General features: G+C 48.5%; 1 protein-coding gene across 6 annotated transcripts in view; it reads right to left on the bottom strand.

Moving 5' to 3' along the window:
- Positions 1-22562, bottom strand: part of GRIK4 (glutamate ionotropic receptor kainate type subunit 4) — a 492838-nt gene that overhangs the window by 118343 nt on the left and 351933 nt on the right. For 5 of the 6 annotated variants that reach the window (XM_081541612.1, XM_081541610.1, XM_081541616.1 and 2 more), the window contains one exon: positions 1991-2152. The exons of the other annotated variant lie outside the window; for it this stretch is intronic. In XM_081541612.1, coding sequence (XP_081397738.1) covers positions 1991-2152 — 162 coding nt within the window. The remainder of the gene's footprint in view (positions 1-1990; positions 2153-22562) is intronic. 6 annotated transcript variants of the gene reach the window in all.

The raw sequence follows: 22562 nt of genomic DNA, 5'->3' as shown, positions 1-22562 counted from the left end.
ACTGGAGTGGGTAATCATTCCCTTCTCCAGGGGATCTTCCCAACCCAGGGACTGAACCCGGGTCTCCTGCATTGCAGGCAGATGCTTTACCATCTGAGCCACCAGGGAGTGGTTCTTCAAGTATCCAGCAGATGGAATATTAAATAAATTAATTCAATGCATAACTGTACATTATGCATTACACCGTAAAATTGAGGATGGAATCATATCCCATTTTATCTTCACAATAATCCTCTAAGATGGTCAAACCTAATTCCCCCAAATTACAGAAAAAGAATCTGAGGCCCAGGAGGGTTACATAGCGATCTAAGATCACACAGCAAGAAAACAGCAGAGCCAGGATTTGAATCCAGGCCCTGTGCCTCCAAAGCCAGTGCTCTTGTCAGCACATGTGAGCACAGCCAAAGCCAGTCCCACAGCCCTGTGAGTGGCACCACCTGGTCTGGGTGTAGGGTGCTCGTGAGCCAGGTACCTAGGACCTCCCATCTGCCTGTCTGTGCTCAATGTGCACATGAATGGAAGGGTTGAAACTCTCAGAGGGACACTGGCAATGTGGCACCAGGACCTTTAATGTCACTAGGCCAGATGCCAAATGTGGACTGGTTCAGGTTGGAGAGGAGGTAGCAGATTTTGCCTCCTCTTAACTCAGTTGGTATAGAATTCGCCTGCAGTGCAGGAGATCCTGTTTCGATTCCTGGGTTGGGAAGATCCCCTGGAGAAGGGAATGGCAACTCACTCTAGTATTCTTGCCTGGAAAATCCCAAGGACACAGGAGCCTGGTGGGCTACAGTCCATGGGGCTGCAAAGAGTCGGACATGACTTTCATTTCACTTCACCTCACTTCCTGATACTGTGCTATGAGCCTCTGAAGTGTGTCAGCACCTCATTACAACACTGGAGTGATGAGCGCAAGACCCACAGACAAGACCGGGGGCACAGGGCTGCACTCCTCCCAGGAGGGGTGAGCCCAGTCCCACCCACGACCCTATGCCTGAGGACTCGTCACTGTCCCTTAAGCAACTGGGGGTGAGGACTCCCTTCCTCCAGGTGTTTCACCCCAACAAATCCTTCCTATGGTACCCTCCCTCTTTCAGGTCTAAAACACCCTGCTAGAATGCTCTTGGTAACCCTGAGAACCTTCTATCTCAAGTTCTCATGCCTCCTTCTCTCAGCTGGTTCCCTGATCAAAGCTCCCTGAGCTTTGCAAGAATTCTGACCTTTGGAAAGTTATGTGAGCATCACATGAACAGCCTCGTGGGGCTTTGGGAGGCTTAAATCTAACCCGGCTAGGACAGATCTAGAAAGCCATGCAAGCCCACCTCCAGAGAACGTGACTTGTAATAAATGAAAACGAGCAGACATCCCTGACATGCCCCACAGAGTAAGGACATTGGACCCGGTGGAGAACAGCCAGGGAAATCTCTGCCTCCATCACACACACACAGGGGAATGAAGTACAGGGAGGAAAAATGCAGGCAAAGGCACAAAGGAAGCCTCTCTGGACGAGCTGCACTGGGGGCAGTGGTCCACAGTGGTCCTCCTGGCACAGGACCAGGAGTATCAGAATCTAGTTTCACTTGCAAAAGGCTTGGTGTTTGCCCTTGAACAAGATCCCCACATCCTCTTCCCTCATCTCCATGCCTGGGCTTCAGTCTATCTGAGAGCTGAAGGATCAGATCAGCTAAAGCCCTTCCAATGTAAGATTGTTGGATCCTAAACTCAGTGGGTCTTAGCAACAGCATCATCTGGAGTCTGGCCACAGACACCACTAAATGACAGTCTGGGGCCTCCACACACTCCCTCCCTGCTGACTTCTCCCCCAAAGTATCCCTTGTAAGCACTTTACAGCACTTGTATGATCTAGTTTTGAGCTGGGCCTGGAGAAGGCTGGAGTCCAGGATGGGTTGTTTTTGGGAGAGAGGGGCTGGCTCACAGAGGAGGTGCACGTGGCAGCAAAGGGGCACCAGGGAGGGGCCTGGTGGGCACTTACTGCGGGCCCCGTGAAGGGCACGTGGTCACAGTTCTCCTGCCAGGACTGGTTGAGGCTCTGCGCAAACTCTTGGAAGAAAGCGTGGGACTGGTTGAAAATGGAAAAGCCCAGAATGTTGACACGATCGTCCACGAGGCTGTCCATCCTCTGGAGTGAGAACTCCTGAAAGACGCAGCAGGCAGAGCAGAGCAGGGTTAGGAAGGGCAGTGGGCTCTGCGGGAGGCACAGCTGGGGAGTGCATCCTAGCCAAATGGACACCACTGCCAGGGCTCTGCTGGGTGTCAGGGTCCAGGGATGAGAGAGTTCTTCCTCAAATAGCTCACAGTGTAGGGGTGCAGGCAGGGAGAAAAGAGAAATAAGCAGAATGATCTCTAAGAAAGGCATGTGTACAATGCTCTGGCTGGAGAAAAAAAGAAAAACACGAATGAGCTGGTGGAGGCAGGATGGTGTGTGCATAAGGTGTGACCCATGAGCTGTCTTGAAGGATGCTCAGGCATTTTCTGGGTGGTAAATGTGAGTGGACCAAGGCTGTTCCAGACAGAAGTCACCATGGATACAAAGACCTGGAGGTGAGACAGCGTGTGGGCGCCTGCGGTATACTTTCACAGGAACATCACTCTTCAAAGTGTGTCCACAGAACACCTGCCGTCAGACCCACCTGGGTATCTTTTTTAAAAAAAGTGATGATGCCTGCATCCCACCTAACACCAACCGAATCCATATATCAGAAGCTGAGGCCCAGGACCCGGTATTTTTAGCAGGGTCCAAGGTCATATGCAAGTCAAAGTTTGAGAGTCACTGGGTCAGAACCAGGATACATGAGGGTGGGGTGACCATGAGAGATGGAGCTGGAGATGTCAGCAGGGGCCAGAGCACAGGGCTTGGTTCCTGGGTCGGGGAGCTTGCACTTTATTCTAATAGTGACGGGACCTGAAGGCTCAGTCAGCCAAGGAGTGACAAGATCAAGTTGTATTTCTAAGAATCTCCACCTGAACATCTGTAGGTAGGGCTGAGCCTTCATTTTATTATTATTATTTTTTATTCCTTTCACAAATATTGAAATGCTAATTACATGCCAGACATGGGCACAGAGGATGTTCTAGACACGGAATATGTATGAACAAGAGACACATTTCCTGATGTCCAGGAACTTGAAGGTTAGGGGACAAAACAGACTGTAAGCAAACAAATAAACACATATACTGTCAGGTAGGGCTTCCCTGGTGGCTCAACAATAAAGAATTTGCCTGCAATGCAGGAGCCACAGGGAGACACAATTTTGATCCCTCGGTCAGAAAGATCCCTGGTGAAGGGTATGGCAACCCACTTCAGTATTCTCGTTTGGAGAATTCCAAGAACAGAGGCACCTGGTGGGCTACAGTCCATGAGGTTACAGAGTCGGACACAACTGAAGCAACTTAGCACACAGGCACTGTCAGATATCTATGGGGGTCAGGGTGGGGGTTGCTCCCCGAGATGAGGCAGTTAGGGAAACCCCATGTGGGGCAGTGGCATTTAGACACTCAAGGGAATTCTCCCAGGATGTGTGGTCCTCAGTCAGTCACCTGGCTGGAGCCATGGTTGCACTCAGCTAAAAGCTGCAGGCATGAGTCTCATGCAGGCCAGTTAGTGTCATAGGGAGAAGTACCCCTATCTCAGGCAGGGCTGAGGTCAGAGCCCTGGGCCCCGAAAGTCCCCCTGGTCCTCTACAGGGAAACCAGGCAAGAGAGTGTGGGCTATTCGGCTCGCCAGTCCCCGCTCCTGAAATAATGCCTTCACATGCAGGTCAGGTCATCCTTGTGCATTGAATTCACATTCATCACATATTCATTCCACATGCCTCGCACACAGCTCTGCACCCTCTGGGCGCATGGTCGTTAGACCCCAGGACTAACCCAGCAGCTACTCCATCTGACATGACAGATGGCAGGTGGCATGGGCTTGCTCTGTAGCCGAGCAGAAACACGGCTCTCCTTCAGGCGGCCTCCTTGTCTTAAGACTTGGTTCCTCCAGGCCCTGTCACGTCCCCGGCAAACTCACTCCCTCACATCCATGGCCAAGCCCTCGGGCCACGGGCTTGCACTCTACCCGGAGTCCAGCCTCATTAGCTGCAGCTTGCAGACTAAAGTCACAAAGATGCCTTTGGAGCCACCAAAGGCTGACAGCATGGAGTGGGATGAGGATTAAGTGTCTTTTGGATCCTGCCACATCCCCGTCAGGGGAACCCGGACGTGTCAGAGAATGTATTGATTCATAAGCTGATATGTCTCCCATCTCTAACAGGGCAGCTGCCCATGCGCTGTGGGCTAGCAGCAGACACGAGGGGGCAGATGGCTAACGAGGAGAGAACATCTGGCAAGGAGGGGGTGGCGGGGTGCAGAGCCAGGCTGCTGTCAGGTGACCGAGGGGCCTCCCTGGCTGTGATTGGTGTGGGGGGAGCTGGAGATGTCCCCTCTCCCTCGGCTTCTGTGTCAATGTGGGCAGCTTGTCACCACCAACCCCCCGGCCCCATCCTCACATGCACAGCAGGGTGGAAGAAGGCCCATTTCAAGGAATCCCTGTTAGCTCAGCTGGTAAAGAATCCACCTGCAATGCAGGAGACCCTGTTTTGATTCCTGGGTCAGGAAGATCCCATGGAGAAGGGATAGTCTACCCACTCCAGTATACCTGGACTTCCCCTGTGGCTCAGCTGGTAAAGAATATGCCTGCAATGTGGGAGACCTGGGTTCAATCCCTGGGTTGGGAAGATCCCCTGGAGAAGGGAAAGACTACCCACTCCAGTATTCTGGTCTGGAGAATTCCATGGACTATATAGTCCATGGGGTCGTAAAGAGTTGGCCATGATTGAGCAACTTTCACTTTGACACCTTGATGTCTAGACTCACAGTGGCAGTAGGGGGGGCACATGGTAAGTGCTTTGGGTTCAAGTCCAGGTGCTATACTATACTGCCAGGTATGATCTGGGCTTCAGATCCTCATTTAAAGTGGCAACAACAATGACAGCAACCTCAGAGGTTGTTCAAGGAACAAGTAATAGGCACACACCAGGCGTATCATCTCTGGCACATAAGACATGTTCAGCATGTGACAGCTGAGAACATGCTACCACAAGACTGTGGGCAGTTTCTAGCTTCCTACTTCTTTAGTTCCACTTGTCTTGAATACCTGAGTTCAGAAGGTGTTTCCTTGAAATACATGACCCAAGCTAAGTAAGAATGAATGAATTAATTACAGACACTTAGAGACAGTCCATCCCAAAGCCAGACAACCTGTCTTCCTGCCTTTTAATAACTACCTTCTCATCCTCCAATTATATCCTATTTTCAAAGGCCCCCTTAGATAAAAAGATCCAGGAGCTTCCTTGATAATCCATCCTATTTATAACGCCTCGTGGGAGAGCTTGTGAAAGGACAAGAAAGGGGTGGAGTGTTCTTTTATTGTAATTTCCCAGGACACTTCAGGCTTCTATTCTCCAAGCATCTTCACTGTTAGGAAATGCTTCTTGCTATCTAAACTTACATTCTTCTGCTGCTGCTGAAGCTTGGTATCCAAGTGAAAATGGGAAACAGCTGCCCACTGCCAGTTTGCACACAAAGAAAATCTTCTAACTTCTAGTATTTCCCAAAGTGTATTTCTCAGGAGACTAGCTTTTCTGCGAAGCGTTAACAGAAGTTTCAAGAAAACAAGGTTCCATGTTCAAATAAGGGGAGCAAACATGGTGTATTCTAACCACATTTTCAAGATTTACAATGTACACTAGCACATTAAAGGGTTAAAGATGTCCTACCGCAAAGCAGCTTAATTTTGTTTAACCTGGGACTTTCTAAACTCTAACCACGGAATACTTTCCCCACAAAACCTATGGATGTCTCACAGGAGTGTCCTATAGATTGTCCAATGGGAAACGATGTTTTAAACATGCTATATGGTCATGTACAGATGTGAGAGTTGGGCCATCAATAAGGCTGAGTGCTGAAGAACTGATGCTTTCGAACTGTGGTGCTGGAGAAGACTCAAGAGTCCCTTGGACAGCAAAGAGATTAAACCAGTCAATCCTAAAGGGAATTAACCCTGACTATTCATCGGAAGGACTGATGCTGAAGCTCCAATACTTTGGCCACCTGATACGAAGAGCTGACACACTGGAAAAGATCCTGGTGCTGGGAAAGATTAAGGACAGGAGGAGAAAGGGGTGACAGAGGATGAGATGGTTGGATGGCATCACTGATTCAATGGACATGAGTTTGAGCATTTGATAGTAAAGGACAGGGAAGCCTGGCATGCTATAGTCCGTGAGGTCGCGAAGAGTCGGACAATGACTTAGCGACAACTGAACAACAACAGTTCTAAATGCATTTAGGGAAACATGTATCATAACCCCCAAATCAAGTGATAGGTGCATTTGGCCAAGAGGGTATTAAATAAAATCAGCCAGTTTCAGGATGAGAGGGAAGCATAGGCCCTCTGGCTCCTGCTTTCCACCAGGAGCTCTAGCCAAGAAGGCACCCTGGACTCACCCAGGTGTTCTGTGCTCCCCAGGTGTGTTCCCTGGCTGACTGTAACCTTAACTGAAATGACAAAGTGTTAGGAGCCCTGGGGTAGATCAGCTTCTCATGAGGACCTTGATTCTCTTCTTATAAATGTCCTGGGGAAGGAAATCCTAAAGTCTCTGCTCTCAATGCGAGTGGATTCCACCATCGTCATGAGACCAGGGAAACCAGGGTGAAGTACAGAGCCCATGGCCACCTGGTAAAGCTGAGTGGGGGCACAGAGGCCAGGACCAAGTCCTCAATTACTCCAGGAGCACGTGGCTTTGTGACAGCACTTGCAGTGCCAATATATTTTCATGTCCGTGGCCTCTTCCTCCCAAGGCCTGTGTGTTCCTAAGAGCGGGGTGCCCCTGACCCATTTATTATTTATTTACTTTTGGCTGTGCTGAGTCTTCACGGCTGTCGGACTTGTCTCTAGTTGTGGCGAGTGGGGGCTACTCTCTAGTTGCAATGTGCAGGCTTCTCATTGCAATAGCCTCTCTTGTTGGGGAGCACAGGCTCTGGGGTGTGTGGGCTTCAGTAATTTGTGGCACTCGGGCTTAGCAGTTACTGCTTGCAGGCTAGGGCTCAAGAATTTGGGCTCAATAGTTGTGGCACACAGGCTTAGTTGCTCTGCAGCATGTGGGATCTTCCCCAAACAGGGATGGAACCCATGCCCCCTGCATTGGCAGACAGATTCTTATCCACTGCACCACCAGGGAAGTCCCCCATTAAAAAAAAAATTGGGGGCTTCACCCAAGGGTTGCAGGGTCTTAGTTCCCTGATCAAAGATCAAACCTGTGCCCTCTTCATTGGGAGTGAAGGGTCTTAACCGCTGGACTGCCAGAAAAGTTCCCTGCCTCATTTCTGAACCTCCATTGCACCCAGCATATTGCTTAATACCTGGAAGCCATTTGGTAAATGTTGCTTGAGGCTGTGGATGGAAGATGCTTCAAAGCCCTGGGGTCCTCATGATACCTGACTCTGCTCAGTCTTATTCCTACAGAAGGTGTAAGAACACGAGCAGAATGGGGACCATCCCTCGATTGTCCTCTGCAAGTTACATTATTATATTTTGAAAAGCAAATTCCTGACAGCTTGTTTTCTTATCACTGGTCTTTCTCATTTAAAAAGTTATAGACGTGCACACATTTGTGTATGTGTGAGCATGTGGGATCATGTGTGTATAAGTATCCTTCTGTATAGAGTGATTTTCAGGGGACTGAATAGCTGCAATTGAAGGTCAGGTCATGACCGCAAGTGAATACTGGAGCATGTTACCTGAAATTGAAGGGTGTTTAGAACAGGCCTGGAAGGAAGGCCTCACGCATAAAGGATGGAGAGCCACATGGGTGCTGCAGATCAGCTGAATGGCCCCCTTTGTCCAGCAGCTGTGACACTTCCAGTGTCCTGGTTTGCCCATGGCCATCCACTCCAGTCAGTTGCAAGGACCACTCCATGGCCCTACAGCCTGCTCATCCACCAGGCCAGGACCTAAGGCAAGCTGAGTGTGGGCAGCGGGGTGGAGGGGTAAGGGATAAGGTCAGCCGACTAGACGTTAAAAGCACAGGGGTTTTTCATGATCTGGACTCAGCCTCTGTACTTGACTTTAAGGAGAAAAATAGGAAATCAAAACACAGGTCCAGACCATGTCCTGGGGTCAAGTCCATCTCCTAACCCTTCACTGCCTGGGCCTTGACGCAGGTGAAATGGGGAAGTGGGGGAAGGGCATTTCATACTCTCTGCCTAGCAGCCCCTTCTCCTTGGTTTCTTCTCGCAATTTCTGAGCCCCCAAGGGCCTGACCATTGCCAGGACCATTCAAGCTAGACACTTCAAAGGCAGCCTCCACCCCCTCTTCTTTCAATTCTATATCTAGTCAATCCTTTCACATCTGTCTCCTAAATGTGTCCTGTATCTCTATCCCTTCCTTTCCAATCCCGCCAGGTTCAGGCCTTCCTCATCTCTCCATTGTCTATTAAGTAAATCACCCCTTGGATCTTGGGAGACTCAGCCACGACACAGCACAAGTCCCAGCTGCCATTCACGTAGATGGCAACGTGAATGGCGCCCCCTGGAGTTGTGCCGTGTGGCGATCCAATCAGGGGACAGCAGGATATAATAAAAAAGAGGTTTTGAAATAAGATAGTCTGTGTTCGAATCCTGTTTTGCCACATACTGGTTGGGTGATCTTGGGCAGGTGAGTAGCCTCGCTGGATTTTGTCCTGCTCACCTGTAAAATGCAGATCAGAGCATCCACCTTGCAGGGATAATCCATGGCTAATGCAGTCCATCCTCCACGCTGTCCCTTCTCCTTCCTTCTCCTGGTCCCCACACTCCACTTAGGTCCAGACAAAGTGAACTATCTGGCCTGGGGGTTTCTCCTCCCTTCTTCCCTCCCCTCCTCACCCTGCAAGAAGCTATCCTTAGCTACTTGTCAAATAAGAAAAGTTTTGCCAGGTTAGTCACCATAAGGTGTTAATTGTTTGGTGTGGCTATTTGTGTGGAGACAGAAGGCTTGAGTTGCAGTTCTAGACCTTCCAACCATAAATAATCCTAACAAAGCAATAATTATAATAATAATAACTGTGACAATTTATTGACCACCAACTGTGTGCCTGGCAGAACTAAGCACTGCATGTGCGGGATCTCAATTCATTCTTATAGCAGCCCTACCACAGGGGAGTTATCAGTGTCAATTTATAGCTGAAGGAGCAGAGACCCAGAGGAATGAGTGGTTTTCCAAGGTCACACAGCTGTAAACAGACTCAGATCCAGTGGTTTATATGTTTGTACCCCTTATTCATCCCTGTGAGCAGGGCATCGAGGGTCAAGGGTACTATGAGTTCACGCTGACTGTGCTGTAAAAGAGCTGGCAAAATTGAATTAAAATTCATTTCAGAATATACAACTCGGCTTTAAGAGCAATGACTTCTGGTCTAAGATTTGCAGCTACAAAATGAACACTGGTCGTCCAAGAGAGTAACGAGATTATCCAACATCAACTAAATCTCTGCCTGAGAAGCATTTTAATTACATAGGGGCCTGGGGATTGATGTGGGCTCCAGACTGAGCAACTAAAACTGATCTTGAGAACATGGGAGAGCTGAGGTTTGCCCCACGCCATGTCTGTTCAGCACAAAGAATCCCAGGAAGGAATACGAGACAACACCAGGTTTCAGGTGGGGAGAAATTAGAAAGAGACACAGCGTAATTGGATAACCAGTAAGGACCCACTGTATAGCACAGGGAACTGTGCTCAATGTTATGTGGCAGCCAGGATGGGAGGGGAGTTTGGGGGAGAATGGATACGTGTATACATATGGCTGAGTCCCATCTCTATTCACCTGAAACTATCACAACATTGTTAATCGGCTATACTCCATTACAAAATAAAAAGTTTTTTAAAAAAGAAAGAAAAGCATTGTGACTGAAGACATGAATGGCTAACATGTATAGAGAAGTAGGCAGTTAAAATCAGCTTCATGAACTTGGCTGACTTCAGCCAGGACTGGTTTAGGAGCCTTGGTCATCCCTGGTCACCATCATCTGAGCCACAAAAGCTTTCTTGCTGGCCTGTGGGTGGTCTCGCTCATTGCTATATCTCTAGCACAGTGAAATTTAGTGAAACCAGAAACTGGTTCTATGGTTTCATTAAATGATGAGGACAATAACTGTGCTGGACGGAGTGGGTATGGATGTGGAGTCACAACATGTTAAATTATACACTGTCTGCTGGTATTTTGTCCTAGATTTTCTTCACTGGAGTCCCAAATTCCAAAAATCAATCTCTGCTTTTTAATTTTTCAATCTATTTTAGTCTCTTTTCATTAGACAGGACTCTGTTACAAAATAGGGAAAATCACACTTCACAGGGTTGGCTGTGAGACTTAAAAGAGATAACAGCGATATATAGGAAAGCGCTATGTAGATGGGAAATATGACAAGAACTCTTTGAAATTATTAGTATTGTTACTATAACAATACATTAGCTCAAGGAAGGCATTTTGCGGGCACTTTCAGGCATCATTAACAGGCAATGAGGAAGATAGGGTGGGGAGGGAGCCTTCTGTCTTCCCTACAGATTTGTCATGGAGGAAAATCTCTCTGATCTTGCACAGAGGCCTGAGAATTCAACATCTCCCTTCCTGCCAAGGTCACAGGCAACTTTTAAAAGTGTCACCCTGGTGACGCCTCTACAGCCTCTGCAGTCTCTTTGGATTCCACTACCCAGACCCAGTTGGGCTTTGACTGTCCTTCTCTGCAGACCCTTTGCTCCAGAACTGGTTCATATTCACACAGTGGTGTTTCAAGCAGTCCCTTGCTCCTCTGTTGCTTTCACCCAAGACTCAACCTTTGATCTCTGCTTCATGCTCAGGCCCGGCCGCTAACTTCCTGGGAGAGGAGACCAACAACCTCCTATCACCCAAATCAGAAGTCATTTATTAAACATTAGTTTATCATTGAGGATCATAACATTAACTGCTTCCTTTGGCACAGCTCTACAAAACTTGTAAGGCACTTTCCTGCACCTCTTCTGGTCCTCACCAGCACACTTGGTGTGGAGAGAGTGGGTTTTAGTCACATACCCATCTGATGGAAGGAGAAACTGAAGTGCCTAGGAGTTAAGTGTCTTGCTCAAAAGACAGACTGGGACTAAGGTCCAGGTACTTGGCATTCAAGATCAGCACTTATAATTCCATTCCTCCCTACTGGGGCTCAGCAGTAGGCTACGTCAATAGTAGTAGTAGTGTTAGTTCCTCAGTGGTGTCTGACTCTTTGCAACCCCATGGACTGTAGCTCACCAGGCTCTTCTGTTCATGGAATTCTCCAGGCAAGAATACTGGAGTGGGTTGCCATGCCCTTCTCCAGGGGATCTTCTTAACCCAGGGTCTCCCACACTGCAGGCAGATTCTTTACCATCTGAGCCACTGGTGAAGGAGACTGCATAAACTCAAATGCACAAGCCCTCCACTGAGGTTGTTCATGACTGACAACTTTTAATGTTATGACCCCAGGAGTACTGAGAACACCAAAACTTTCCAATTTCTTAAGCCATTATTACGAAGCTGGAATAATGGAAGATATCCTTGACTATATCACTCCTAAACTTGTACTTCTTATCGTTCCACCCCAATCTAATCCCCTCCCTTGGTTGCCTAGTTGTGAATGTCACCATCATCCACCCATCATTCAGGCTAGGATTTGGAGCTCATTCTCCACTTCTCCCTTTCTCATGCTCCCCTTCTCTTTCATGTTTGCAGGCACTAGGTTATTGTCATTGGGAACGCTGTACCTCTTTAACATCTCTTAAATTTGTCCCTTCTCTCCATCCCTACCGCTTCTGCCTCGATTCAGATCTTCACAAGCTTGTTCTTGGACTTTGAGTGAATTGATTTCCCCTCCTCCAGTTTTGCCTTTCTCCAGCTTCCTCCTTCATGCTATTGCTCAAGAGCTCTTTCTCAACAATTCATTTGATCATGAATCCCTCCCCACCTCCCAATGCTCCTTACTGCATTCAGGACAAAAACAAACTCCTTAGCTGGACATATGTGTCTTTTCACGCTTTGATTCCTGTCTACCCCTCTGTTCTTTCTTCACCTTGACTTTCTCCATCATCCAAGAACTGGCCACTGTCTTCACAGGTATATCCATCATCACTTAGAGCTTTTTATCCCATCACCGCTCAGTCACTCATTCATTCATTCAGACTCTTGCCTGCCAGGTTCCTCGGTCCATGGGATTCTCCAGGCAAGAATACTGCAGTGGGTTGCCATGCCCTCCTCCAGGGAATCTTCCCAACCCATGGATCAAACCCTCGTCTCTTGTATCTCCTGCATTGCGGGCAGATTCTTTACCTCTAGTGCCATCTGGGGAGCCGTCATGAGTTTGGGACTGGGTGCTATTGGAGGCAATGTATTTACAGTAGCAGCATCCACCCGGGTGCAAAGCATATAGAAAGAAGCCAAGGTTGTTGACTGAATGAATTTAGGAAGGAAGCACCTGTCAGGCTGTTTCTTATCTTACTAGATGGGCAGCTTGGTCCTTTAACTTTCAAGGCTCTTTCCTGATGACTATAGCCATTCATTTTCCCTTGGGACTCAAAGTATGGGGGAGGCCAGGACCCAAGCCTTTGTCTTTTAAGTGGCCTCTTAGGGACTTCCCTCATTGTCCAGTGACTAACACTCTGCTCCCACTGTAGGGAACCCAGGTTCGAATCCTGGCCAGGGAACTAGACCCCACATGCTACAACTAAGGGTTTGCATGCTGCAACGTAGATCGAAGATTCCATGTGCTGCAACTAAAACCAGCCAAATAAATGGTTCAGCCAAATAAATAAATAAAAATTGAAAAGAAAAAAAACAGTAGCCTCTTAGCCTTTCTCGAGAAAGCACTGAAGCCACCAGGAGTCCAGAGTCTCCTGAGTACCCTCACATCCTCTTCCTCCCTCCAGGTACCTGTCTATTTATCCGCATCACAGCCTGTGCTCTCTGCATTCTAGGTGATTGCTTTTTGTGTAATAGGTCTTTGAAGAAAGTAGCAGCTGGGAGGCTAATTCACACCTGTCAGTGAATTCCATTTAATGGGAGATTTGGTTCTAAACCTCCCTGCTCCCAGCTTTCCCGGATCCTTCTCCCTGCGTGTCTCCTCTTCATGTATCCCCATGACCTGAGCATGCACAGCCCTTCCTCCCAGGAACCTTGTCCCTTCTCTGCTTTTCTTTCCCAGCATGACTTCAAAAGCAGACTGTATTCTGTCTTGTTCAGCGCTCTGGTCCCTGCACCTTACTCTGCGCCTGTGCTTAGCAGGTGCTCAAACATTCATTATATGAATTCATGATCACCTGCAAACATGCATCAGGGTGGAACCACCTTTACAAAGACTTCAGTCATTTGCTCCCAGGAAGAAGGAAGGCAGAGGTCAGGGAGGGGAGAACCCTCCCACCTCCACCCCAGCAGCTCTGCCTTCATCTTAGCTTTAGAAGTGTTTTGTGCCTCTGGGAACTAAGTAAGTGGTTACTAACTGTGATGCCAAGGCCTCAATGAATCAAACTGACAAAATGGTAGAGGCTTCGTGTTCTCCCCTTGGGCTGGGGGGCGCCATTGCTTTTCTGCAGACCTGCTTCCTCTATCAGGCACTGATGCCTCACCTCTGAAGTCCCCTGCACTCGGGATCCACTGATGGGGCCTTCTGTCTGCATCGTGCTCCCCCTCCCTCCCAACTCATTAGCCTCAGGCTTGTAGAGACACAAGGCCCTCCCTCCCCCATCTTAGCAGGCATACTAGGAGTTCTTGGGGAAGATGAGTGATGCTGTAAATCAGCAGCCTCAGCCTACTCCCCCACCTCTGCAGCAGGACCAATGAGGGGCTCCCACAGGGGTGGGGCATCTTGCTGTCTTTGACATACTTGAGATCACTCAGCAAGTATATGACTAAGGCTAGACTAGGATCCAAGCCACTGGACACTCAGGAGGGAAATGGACATAACAGGTGATTTTTCAGATCTTGGCCATTTTGACTCATTCTAAACAAAATAGAACAACACAGGAGCCTCTTCTGTAGGACACACATCATTTTGGGCACCAAGAACATACCAGTGAGCAAACCTATCTCTGTCAAGGTACTTATCTTAGTGGCAAGTGGAGGCAAGTCCCAAACAGTGCTGAGCTCAAGTGCCAGGGGCACAGAGAGAGGTGGCGTAGCCATAAAAATGACTGTTGATTTTCCCAAGCTGAGAGCTGATTGCAAGCTGAGGCCTAAAAGGTGAGCAGAAGTCAGCAGGCAAGGAGGTGCAGAAGGAGCTTCTAAGACAGAGAAGTGGTGGGATGCACAGAGCTGTGGAGGAGCAAGGCACTGGCTCAATGCAGGGCACTGCAAGCCACCCCGCCTGGCTGGGGTGCTGGGCACTAGGGAAAGGCACAGCTGGAGCCAGAAGTCCGTTCAAAAGAGGCTGCTTTGGGGACGTCCCTGGCGGTGCAGCAGTTGAGAATCTGCCTTCCAATGTAGAGGACGGGGATTCAATCCCTTGTTGGGGAACTAGGATCCCACATGCCATGGGGCAACTAAGCCCGCATGACACAACTGTGAAAAGTCCATGCGCTGCAGTAAAGACCTAGGGTAGCCAAATTTTAAAAATAAATTAAAAAAAAAAGAAGAAGATGCTTTGGACTTTATCCTGGGGGTGACAGATAGGGAGCTCTTGCATGGTTTTAAGCAAAAGAGAAATATCATCAAGAATGGTTTTAGGAAGATCTTAACACTTGGCCAAGATAAAAATCCAGCTTTGAAACTCACAGGAGAGGCATGCACCATGCAGGTGATGGCTGGAGGCTTCAGCTGGACAGGCAGGTGTCACACTTACTACTGGGCTGTGAATGGGAGCTGTCAGCACCACAAACACAGGCCCAGGGGTGGGGAAAGCCTCAGATGGTGATTAATTGAGTGATTGATGCCTTTGCTATCGAGGGAAGCCTGATGCTGGGGAGAGAGGAGCTGGACTGCTTAATAATAACAGCACTTGCTCCTCCTAATGGTGCTTGTAATACAATTGCACTTATAATGTAATAATAATAATAATATGATTTGCCGTAATGTATTTTCTTCTCAGTCTCTTTATGCTTTCCAAACATTCATTACATCCCAAGCACTCTTCTCAGTGGGGCCAAATTCCCCAGGGCCAGGAGCCTACAAGGCAACTTCAGCTGTCCCAGGGGCCTCAGTTTCCCCTTTGCTCTGGTTCTGTCTTCTCTCAGGGGCTTGCTTACAGAGCATCATTGGAAGTCAACGTGTATGCCCCCCACAGAGCCACACAGTGGGTCAGCGGAGGGAACCTGGGTCCACCATCTATCAGGGGATGTACCATTTGCTGTCCCAAGGTCTCCAGTGCCTTGCTCCTGGTTTCCTGACAACGTCTCTCCTTGTCTATCCTTTCACCAGGCAATGGCAGGGGGTGGCGGGGAGAGGGGAGCGGAGGGGAGGGAGCAAATGAAATAAACTAATTTGCACAATTACTGCATGGGGTAGGCAGGATTCTAAAGATACGATGCCTCACATATACACAATCCCTAGGAATGTGAGTGACTGTGATGAATTTTACTTCCGTGATTAGGCTATGCGATATGGCAAGTGCATGCTCAGTCGCATCCGACTCTTTGAGACCGCAGGGACTGTAGCCCTCCAGGCTCCTCTGTCCATGGGATTTCCCAGACAAGAATACTGGAGTGGGCTGCCATTTCCTCCTCCAGGGGATCTTCCTGACCCAGGGTCTCCTGCAGCTCCTGCATTGGCAGGCTGATTCTTTACCACTGAGCCCCCTGGGAGGCCCTGCTATATGGCACAGTTGACTTTAAAAGAGGGACATTATCCAGGAACGCTAACTTTTTACAAACAGTTTTCTCTGGCTTGTTGCAGAAGAAGTCGAAGAGATTCAAAGTTATGAGAAGGCCTAGACTAGAGGCAGACTGTCCATGGATGAGATTGAGACATCACAGAGAGGGTCATGGACAAGAAGAGGATGAGATGGAGGGGAAGGAGGGGTCATGGGCAAGGACTAGAGTTTCACTTGCTCCTTTCTGCCTCCCCCATCACCTGATAAAAGGATAGACAACAAGAGGCGTTGCCGGAGAACCAGGAGCAAGGCACTGGACAGTGACCTCTGGATGCTGAGAGTGGTCCCTAGCCAAGAGCTCGGAAAAAAATAGAGATTCCAGTCCTGTAATCAACCACAAGGATGTAAATTCTGCCAACAACAGGATGAGCCTGGAAGAGGTCCCTGAGTTCTGGATGAGAACATGTCCAGCCAACACCTAAATTTCAACCTGAGTGGAGAGCCCAGCCGTGCGGTGTGGACCTACAGAGCTGTGAGCCAGTCGCTGTGAGGTTTAAGCTGCTGGCTTTGTAGTATATCGGTTTCACAGCAACAGAAAACTCATACAGCACAGAAAAGCAATAAAGAGCAGTTTGCTAAAGACATGAGGTGGGCAGAGAAGTCAAGGGCAAATTCTCAGCTGGACCACTTGTGGAGTGAATGACCTCAGTTAAAGCTTACAAACATCTCTGAGCCTCGCTTCCCTGCTTGGTGGAACCGGAGCCCCTACATCGTAGTGGCATTTTGAGGATTTAAGATCGTGAGCATAAAGTACTTAGGATGGTGCCTGGTACTTCGCTGGTACCGTGGGAGCAATGATTGTTACAACACCAGCTAGTGAAATGGGTAGGTGTTCATGGTCAGACTCTTGATAGTGGATTATTGGGAATTGCTGGATCAGTGGACAGAGGGAAGGCTGAGGCATCTCTCATTGAATTAATGGGACTATTGGTGACTCAGGTCAAGGCAGGTCTCCCCTCTCCCAAAGTTCTATTAAGCAGAAGGCCTGGGCAGTCAGAGGGGGACATTTCCATTATGCTTCTAGAGATATGGAGCAAGCGTAGTCCCCAGAGTCTAGTTCTTATTTCAATTTGATTTATTTCACAAGCGCAGTCTGGTGCACCCCGCCAGCAACACACACAGGCATGGATGTGGGATTGTGTGTGTGTGTCTGTCAAGGAAGATGCAAGGAATGAGCTTCAGTTCTATTAAATGGATGATACGCAAATATCTCCAACTTGGTGCCAGGAGCCCCGTGGGACCAATGTTCACTGTCACACTATTTGTCAAACATGAGCAAAGGGGCTGGGTGATAATTGGTTCCTCTGACACCAGGCAGGGTTTCTTCACCTCCACCAGGGTTTCCACACCCCTGTTGAATGCTCCCTCGGTTTTGATTGATTTTCCTGGCAATCCTCATTCTGCTCTCACACCCCCCTGCCCCACGCCATTAGGAATCAAGTGTATCTGGAAATTCCAGGCTCACCTGTAATACCCAGATCTCATTGTAAGGCCCAGATGCTGGGCTCCTGGTCCCCAGTCCAGTCCCTAGCTGGGGTTCTCTCCTTAGGCCTGCAGTGCCCATCACCTTGAAGGGGAGAATAGTTGATAGCCACCCAAGTGAATGTGCAGTGTCTCAGGCATTTATGACCAACTAGCACCACAACCAAGGTGTTAACTCAGGTTCACTTGGGCTTCCCAAGTGGCATTAGTGGTAAAGAAAGTGAAAGTGGAAGTCACTCAGTCTCACCCAACTCTGCGACCCCATGGACTATACAGTCCACGGAATTCACCAGGCCAGAATACTGGAGTGGGTAGCCTTCCCTTCTCCAGGGGATCTTCCCAACCCAGGGATTGAACCAGGTCTCCCACATTGCAGGAGGATTCTTTACCAGCTGAGCCACAAGGGAAGCCCAAGAATACTGGATAGAATAGTATCCCTTCTCCAGGGGATCTTCCCAACCTAGGAATTGAACTGGGGTCTCTTACACCGTAGACGGATCCTTTACCAACTGGGCTACTAGGGAAGCCCGTTGGTAAAGATCCCACCTGCCAATGCAGGAGACATAAGAGATGAGAGTTTGATCCCTGGGTCTGGAAGATCCCCTGGAGGAGGACATGGCAACCCACTCCAGTACTCTTGCCTGGAAAATCCCATAGACAGAGGAGCCTGGTGGGCTCTAGTCCATGGGGTCGCAAAGAGTCGGACACGACTGAAGCGACTTAGCATACACGCAGATTCACTTGTGACTCCCACCTTCCTTCTCTATCTGCCTTTCACAGGACATGGAAGGTGGCATTTGGCTGCCTGTGTGGAGGGAGGTGAAGGCTCTGAAAGTTCCTCCTCACCCAAAAATACCTCCCTCACCAAATCCACAATTTCCCATAGGATCCACTTCCTTGGTAGAGGCTTTGGTTAAAAAGGAAATGTCTAAGGCATTAAACTGTGTGTTTAGAACATCCATCCCCCTGTCCTTCTCCACCTGGCTAAGTAGTGCTTCTTTAGGGCCCACTGGGTGTGGCCTCCTCCAGGAACTTTCCATGAGATTGCCAGACTCTGTGGATAGCTTCGTTATATTAACCCACTGGCTTTCAATCCTCTGTTTGGGTTTGTCTCTCACTCCACCCTGACCCTCTCAGAGAACAGACTATATTCCTGGTTGCATTCCTGACAGGCAGCGCAAGAAGTGCTCAATTAACGCTGACCAGCCAATTTGTGGACTACAGGTCAGGAGACTTCTGCCCGCCACTCCTGACTCACTGTGAGAGCTGAGGAAGTCACTGTCCTGCTCCGGCTATTTCCCTTCAACTGTAAAATGATGAGATTCAGTGAGACGCTCTCAAAGGTCCCCCCAAATTCTGCGCTGTCATCAGACCTTCACATATTGGTATGAATTGGATGTTGAGGCCCCTCGTCCATCAGGGCTCTGAGGAGGTGACCTGGATGTGGGACACAGGATAGCACCTTCTGGGCAAGAGGGGGTGAGAGGACCAGACACTCACGAGCCAGGGTTGCTGCCCTCCTTGGTGGGGGTGGGGGGAACTAGGACAGCAGAAGGCAGTGGAGGGACAAGCAAACCAGATCAGGACACTAGAAGCCATGAAGAGGAAAGTCAGAAGCTTCACATGCCCAGAGAATCCATTCATTTACTATAAATTCACCCAATCCATGAAGTCAACAGAGTTTAAGAGCTGAAAGGTTTTTGGAGATCCTTCAGTTTATCTCCAGGGTAGAGAGGACTTCTCCAAGATCACACACAGTCAGTTAGTGGGACAGCCAAGACTAGCCCTGGGAACTACCAGGGCCAACTTCTTTTTAAAAAATTATTTATTATTTGATTGCACTGGGTCTTTAGTTGTGGCTCTGTGGCATGTGAACTCTCTAGTTGTGGCATGGGGGATCTATTAATAGTTTCCTGGCCAGGGATCAAACCTGGGCCCCCTGCATTGGGAGTGTGGAGTCTTAGTCACTGGACCACAAGGGAAGTCCCTAAGCCAACTTCTAATGTTAAAAAGTCCAGCAGCTTTGCAGGACAGATGGAATGTCATCTGATGGGAACTTTCCTCTGCCAACCCTGGTTCCCCTCTGTGCATCACAGGCCCTTGCTCCGGCTACAGCAGACACCCTGCTTTTTCTTTGTCAGGCTTACCATGCTTACCTCTGACCACATGCCATCATCCCATCCACCTTTCTAGTGAAAATGTCAGTCATGTCCAACTCTTTGCGACCCCATGGACTATAGCCCTCCGGGCCCCTCTGTCCGTGGAATTCTCCAGGCAAAAATACTGGAGTGGGTAGCCATTCCCTTCTCTAGGGGATCTTCCCTAACCAGGGATAGAACTTGGGTCTCCTGCATTGCAGACATTCTTTACCATCTGATCACCAGGGAAGCCCCCTCCTTTATAACCTTCCCTCAATAAATGATTCAAAGCAAGCCATATCTGTAAACCTCTCTCCAAGGTCCCAAAAAAGCCCTTAGCTCTCTTCTTCTGGGCTTCCACTTCTTGCCTCTTTAAGCCACATCTTACCGATGCTTGCATTCCCAGCACACAGCAGACACATAATAAATGTTTGCTGAATAAGTGGAGTTGACTTCAGCATTTTCCGTAGGTAAGTTGCTTAATCATGACTAGCTAATCATTTTATAATGCCATAACTTGGACTGAGGGACTTCCAGCTGTCAGCCGGTTTCCCCAGATGCAAATGCAGAGAATAATTTTCAGTCATGGCCTCCTGAATCTTTTTTCCAATTCTCCCTGCCATTTCCCCTGAACACACCCCCTCTAGCTGTGGCCCAGTTCAGAGAATAGACACAAGAGGGTTAGCAGCCAGAGAGCACAATTCTGGAATAATAGCTTCTCTTTAAGATGCTGTTGGACCCATGTACGCCCAGGGGACATTTGTCACTGCCAGACCTGCCTCCTCTCTGAGTTTGCATTTGGTGAGGGCGGTACCTTGGAAGCTCAGTCAGACACATGGGGAACTTTCACTCCATTACTCTTTTCCTAGTTGCACTAAAAATATATTTATTCACCAAAGTATACTGTATTATGCAGAGTGGTTCTTTTAAAAGGCTCAATAAAGGTGAAATATGTGGATAGTCTTAATAATTTTACAATAAACTACATTTTAGAATCAATTGCTCTGGCACTGGAAAGTTGCCCAACTGATGGATTGTAGTTGTTGGCTAGCTCTGTGTGTGTGTGGTGTGTGTGTGTGTGTGTATGTGTGTGTACGTGTGGTGAGTGCTTTCAGTAAAAAACTCTAAGACATAGAAGAGGCTCACACACCCTCGGAACTGTAGTTGTAACTTCAATTAGATGAGAGACCAATTTTGAAATGTTTCTGATAGCAGCTTTGGAGTTTTCAAAAGTTAAGACACAGTAAACCAGGACACTGAGGTCTAAGCATGGAAATACTCAATAGGGAAGTGGGAAAGAGAGAAGGAAAGGAAATAATGTTTACTAGCCGCCTAGTAAATAATACTGACAGGATTAGAAATGTTCCATGTTCCTCACAAAATGATGGTATATGAGTTATCATCACCATTTTACAGAAGGGAAAACTGAGATTCCAGTAGGTTAAGTAACAGGCCATGTGTACATCTCATGCATGGCAGGACCCAGGTTCCAGCTCAGGTCCTCTCTGATCCGACTCCCCAGCTGCCTCCATTAAGCCATGTTTCCATCCTCTGTGTCATGACACAGTCATGAGGCTCACCAGCATTGTGTGCCAAGTCATGGGGATGGTGGATGGGACTAGATAATTTCCTAATGACCTTGGAAACCTGAAGCAGAGGTTTTGTTTCAGAGACCCTTGGGTTCTGGCTCAGGAGTGCCAGGAGCTGGTTGGAAGAGGCCGCTTGACCAAGGCTTACCCAGGCAAGGTGTGGCCAGCAGAAGAAGCAGCCCCAGGTGACAGGTCACTCAGTACAATCAGCAGGACTGTCCCTGCACTCTTTCGCCCCTTCTCGCTTCTATGGTCAGTGTTGGTGTCAGCCAGGGGCCACAGGTTTCAACACCACCCTCACTTATCAAAGCCTCCTGATAGGGGACTTCCCTGGCAGTCCAGCGGTTAAGACTTCACCCTTCTACTACAGGGGTGCGGGTTCGATCTCTAGTTGGGGAATTAAGATCTTTCATGCTGCATAGTGTGGCCAAAAAAAAAAAAAAGAGAGAACCCCCTGATACTCCATGTTTTGGATCCTGAACAAAACCATCCTTGCTGAACTTTCACATCCTTAATTTCAAATCTGTCCAGCCCAGAATGGAGGAAGAGTGTTCCAGACCTAGTGGTTACCGTGTGGGCTACGAAAATGAAGCCATTCTCAAGAAAAAGGGCACTGAGCCCTGCTCCTCCTGGCTGAGCTGGGGACGTTTGCACTCATTGGGCTTACTTGGGATGAGCTGAATTCCTGTTGGATGAAGGAGATGAGCCTTAATCCTGGCCAGCCATTCCAGTCCAAGAACTCTATAAGGTTATGAACTTGTCCACTCATTAACTCAGTATTTATTGAGCACCTACTATATGCCGGTAGGCTACTGGGGTATAGTGATGGACAAGACAGACTTGGTCTTGTGTGTGTGTGTGTGTGTGTGTGTGTGTGTGTGTGTCTGTGTGTGCACTCAGTCACTTCAGTTGTGCCCAACTCTGCAATCCTATGGACTGTAGGCTACTAGGCTCTTCTGTCCATGGAACTCTCCAGGCAAGAATACTGGAGTGGGTTGCCATTGCCTCTTCCAGGGGATCTTCCCAACCCAGGGTCTCCCACATTGCAGGCGGATTCTTTACTGCTGAGCTACCGGGAAAGCCCAGACTTGGTCTATCTTTTATGAAATTCAAGGTCTGGTGGAAAGGTCACACATAGAAGAAGGAATTCCTGCCTGAGATGGATGCTACAAAATACAGAAGACAGGGTGCTGTGAGAGTGTATAACAGAACTCAGCACAGGGGACGTCAGTGGAAAATGCCTCGAGGAACTGGCATTTAAGGAAGACCTCAACAATGAATGGTGTTGGCCCATCAGAGAAAGGAGCAGGAGAACAGGACAGTGAGTATTTGCGTCCTTTGGAATCATTTGTTTCTTCCCTCCCTGACTGCCCTGGCTCCCCTTTCTGTAATCATTTTAGCAATTTCAATTGCTTATGGCTAATCTCTCTGATCGGAGAAGGCAATGGC

The sequence above is a fragment of the Giraffa tippelskirchi genome, chromosome 11 (genome assembly GCF_054371585.1).
Source record: "Giraffa tippelskirchi isolate mGirTip1 chromosome 11, T2T-mGirTip1v1.2.pri, whole genome shotgun sequence".
Classification (NCBI taxonomy): Eukaryota; Metazoa; Chordata; class Mammalia; order Artiodactyla; family Giraffidae; genus Giraffa; species Giraffa tippelskirchi.
Note: the sequence above shows the minus strand (reverse complement) of the source record. Positions and strands in the feature narration are given on the sequence as shown.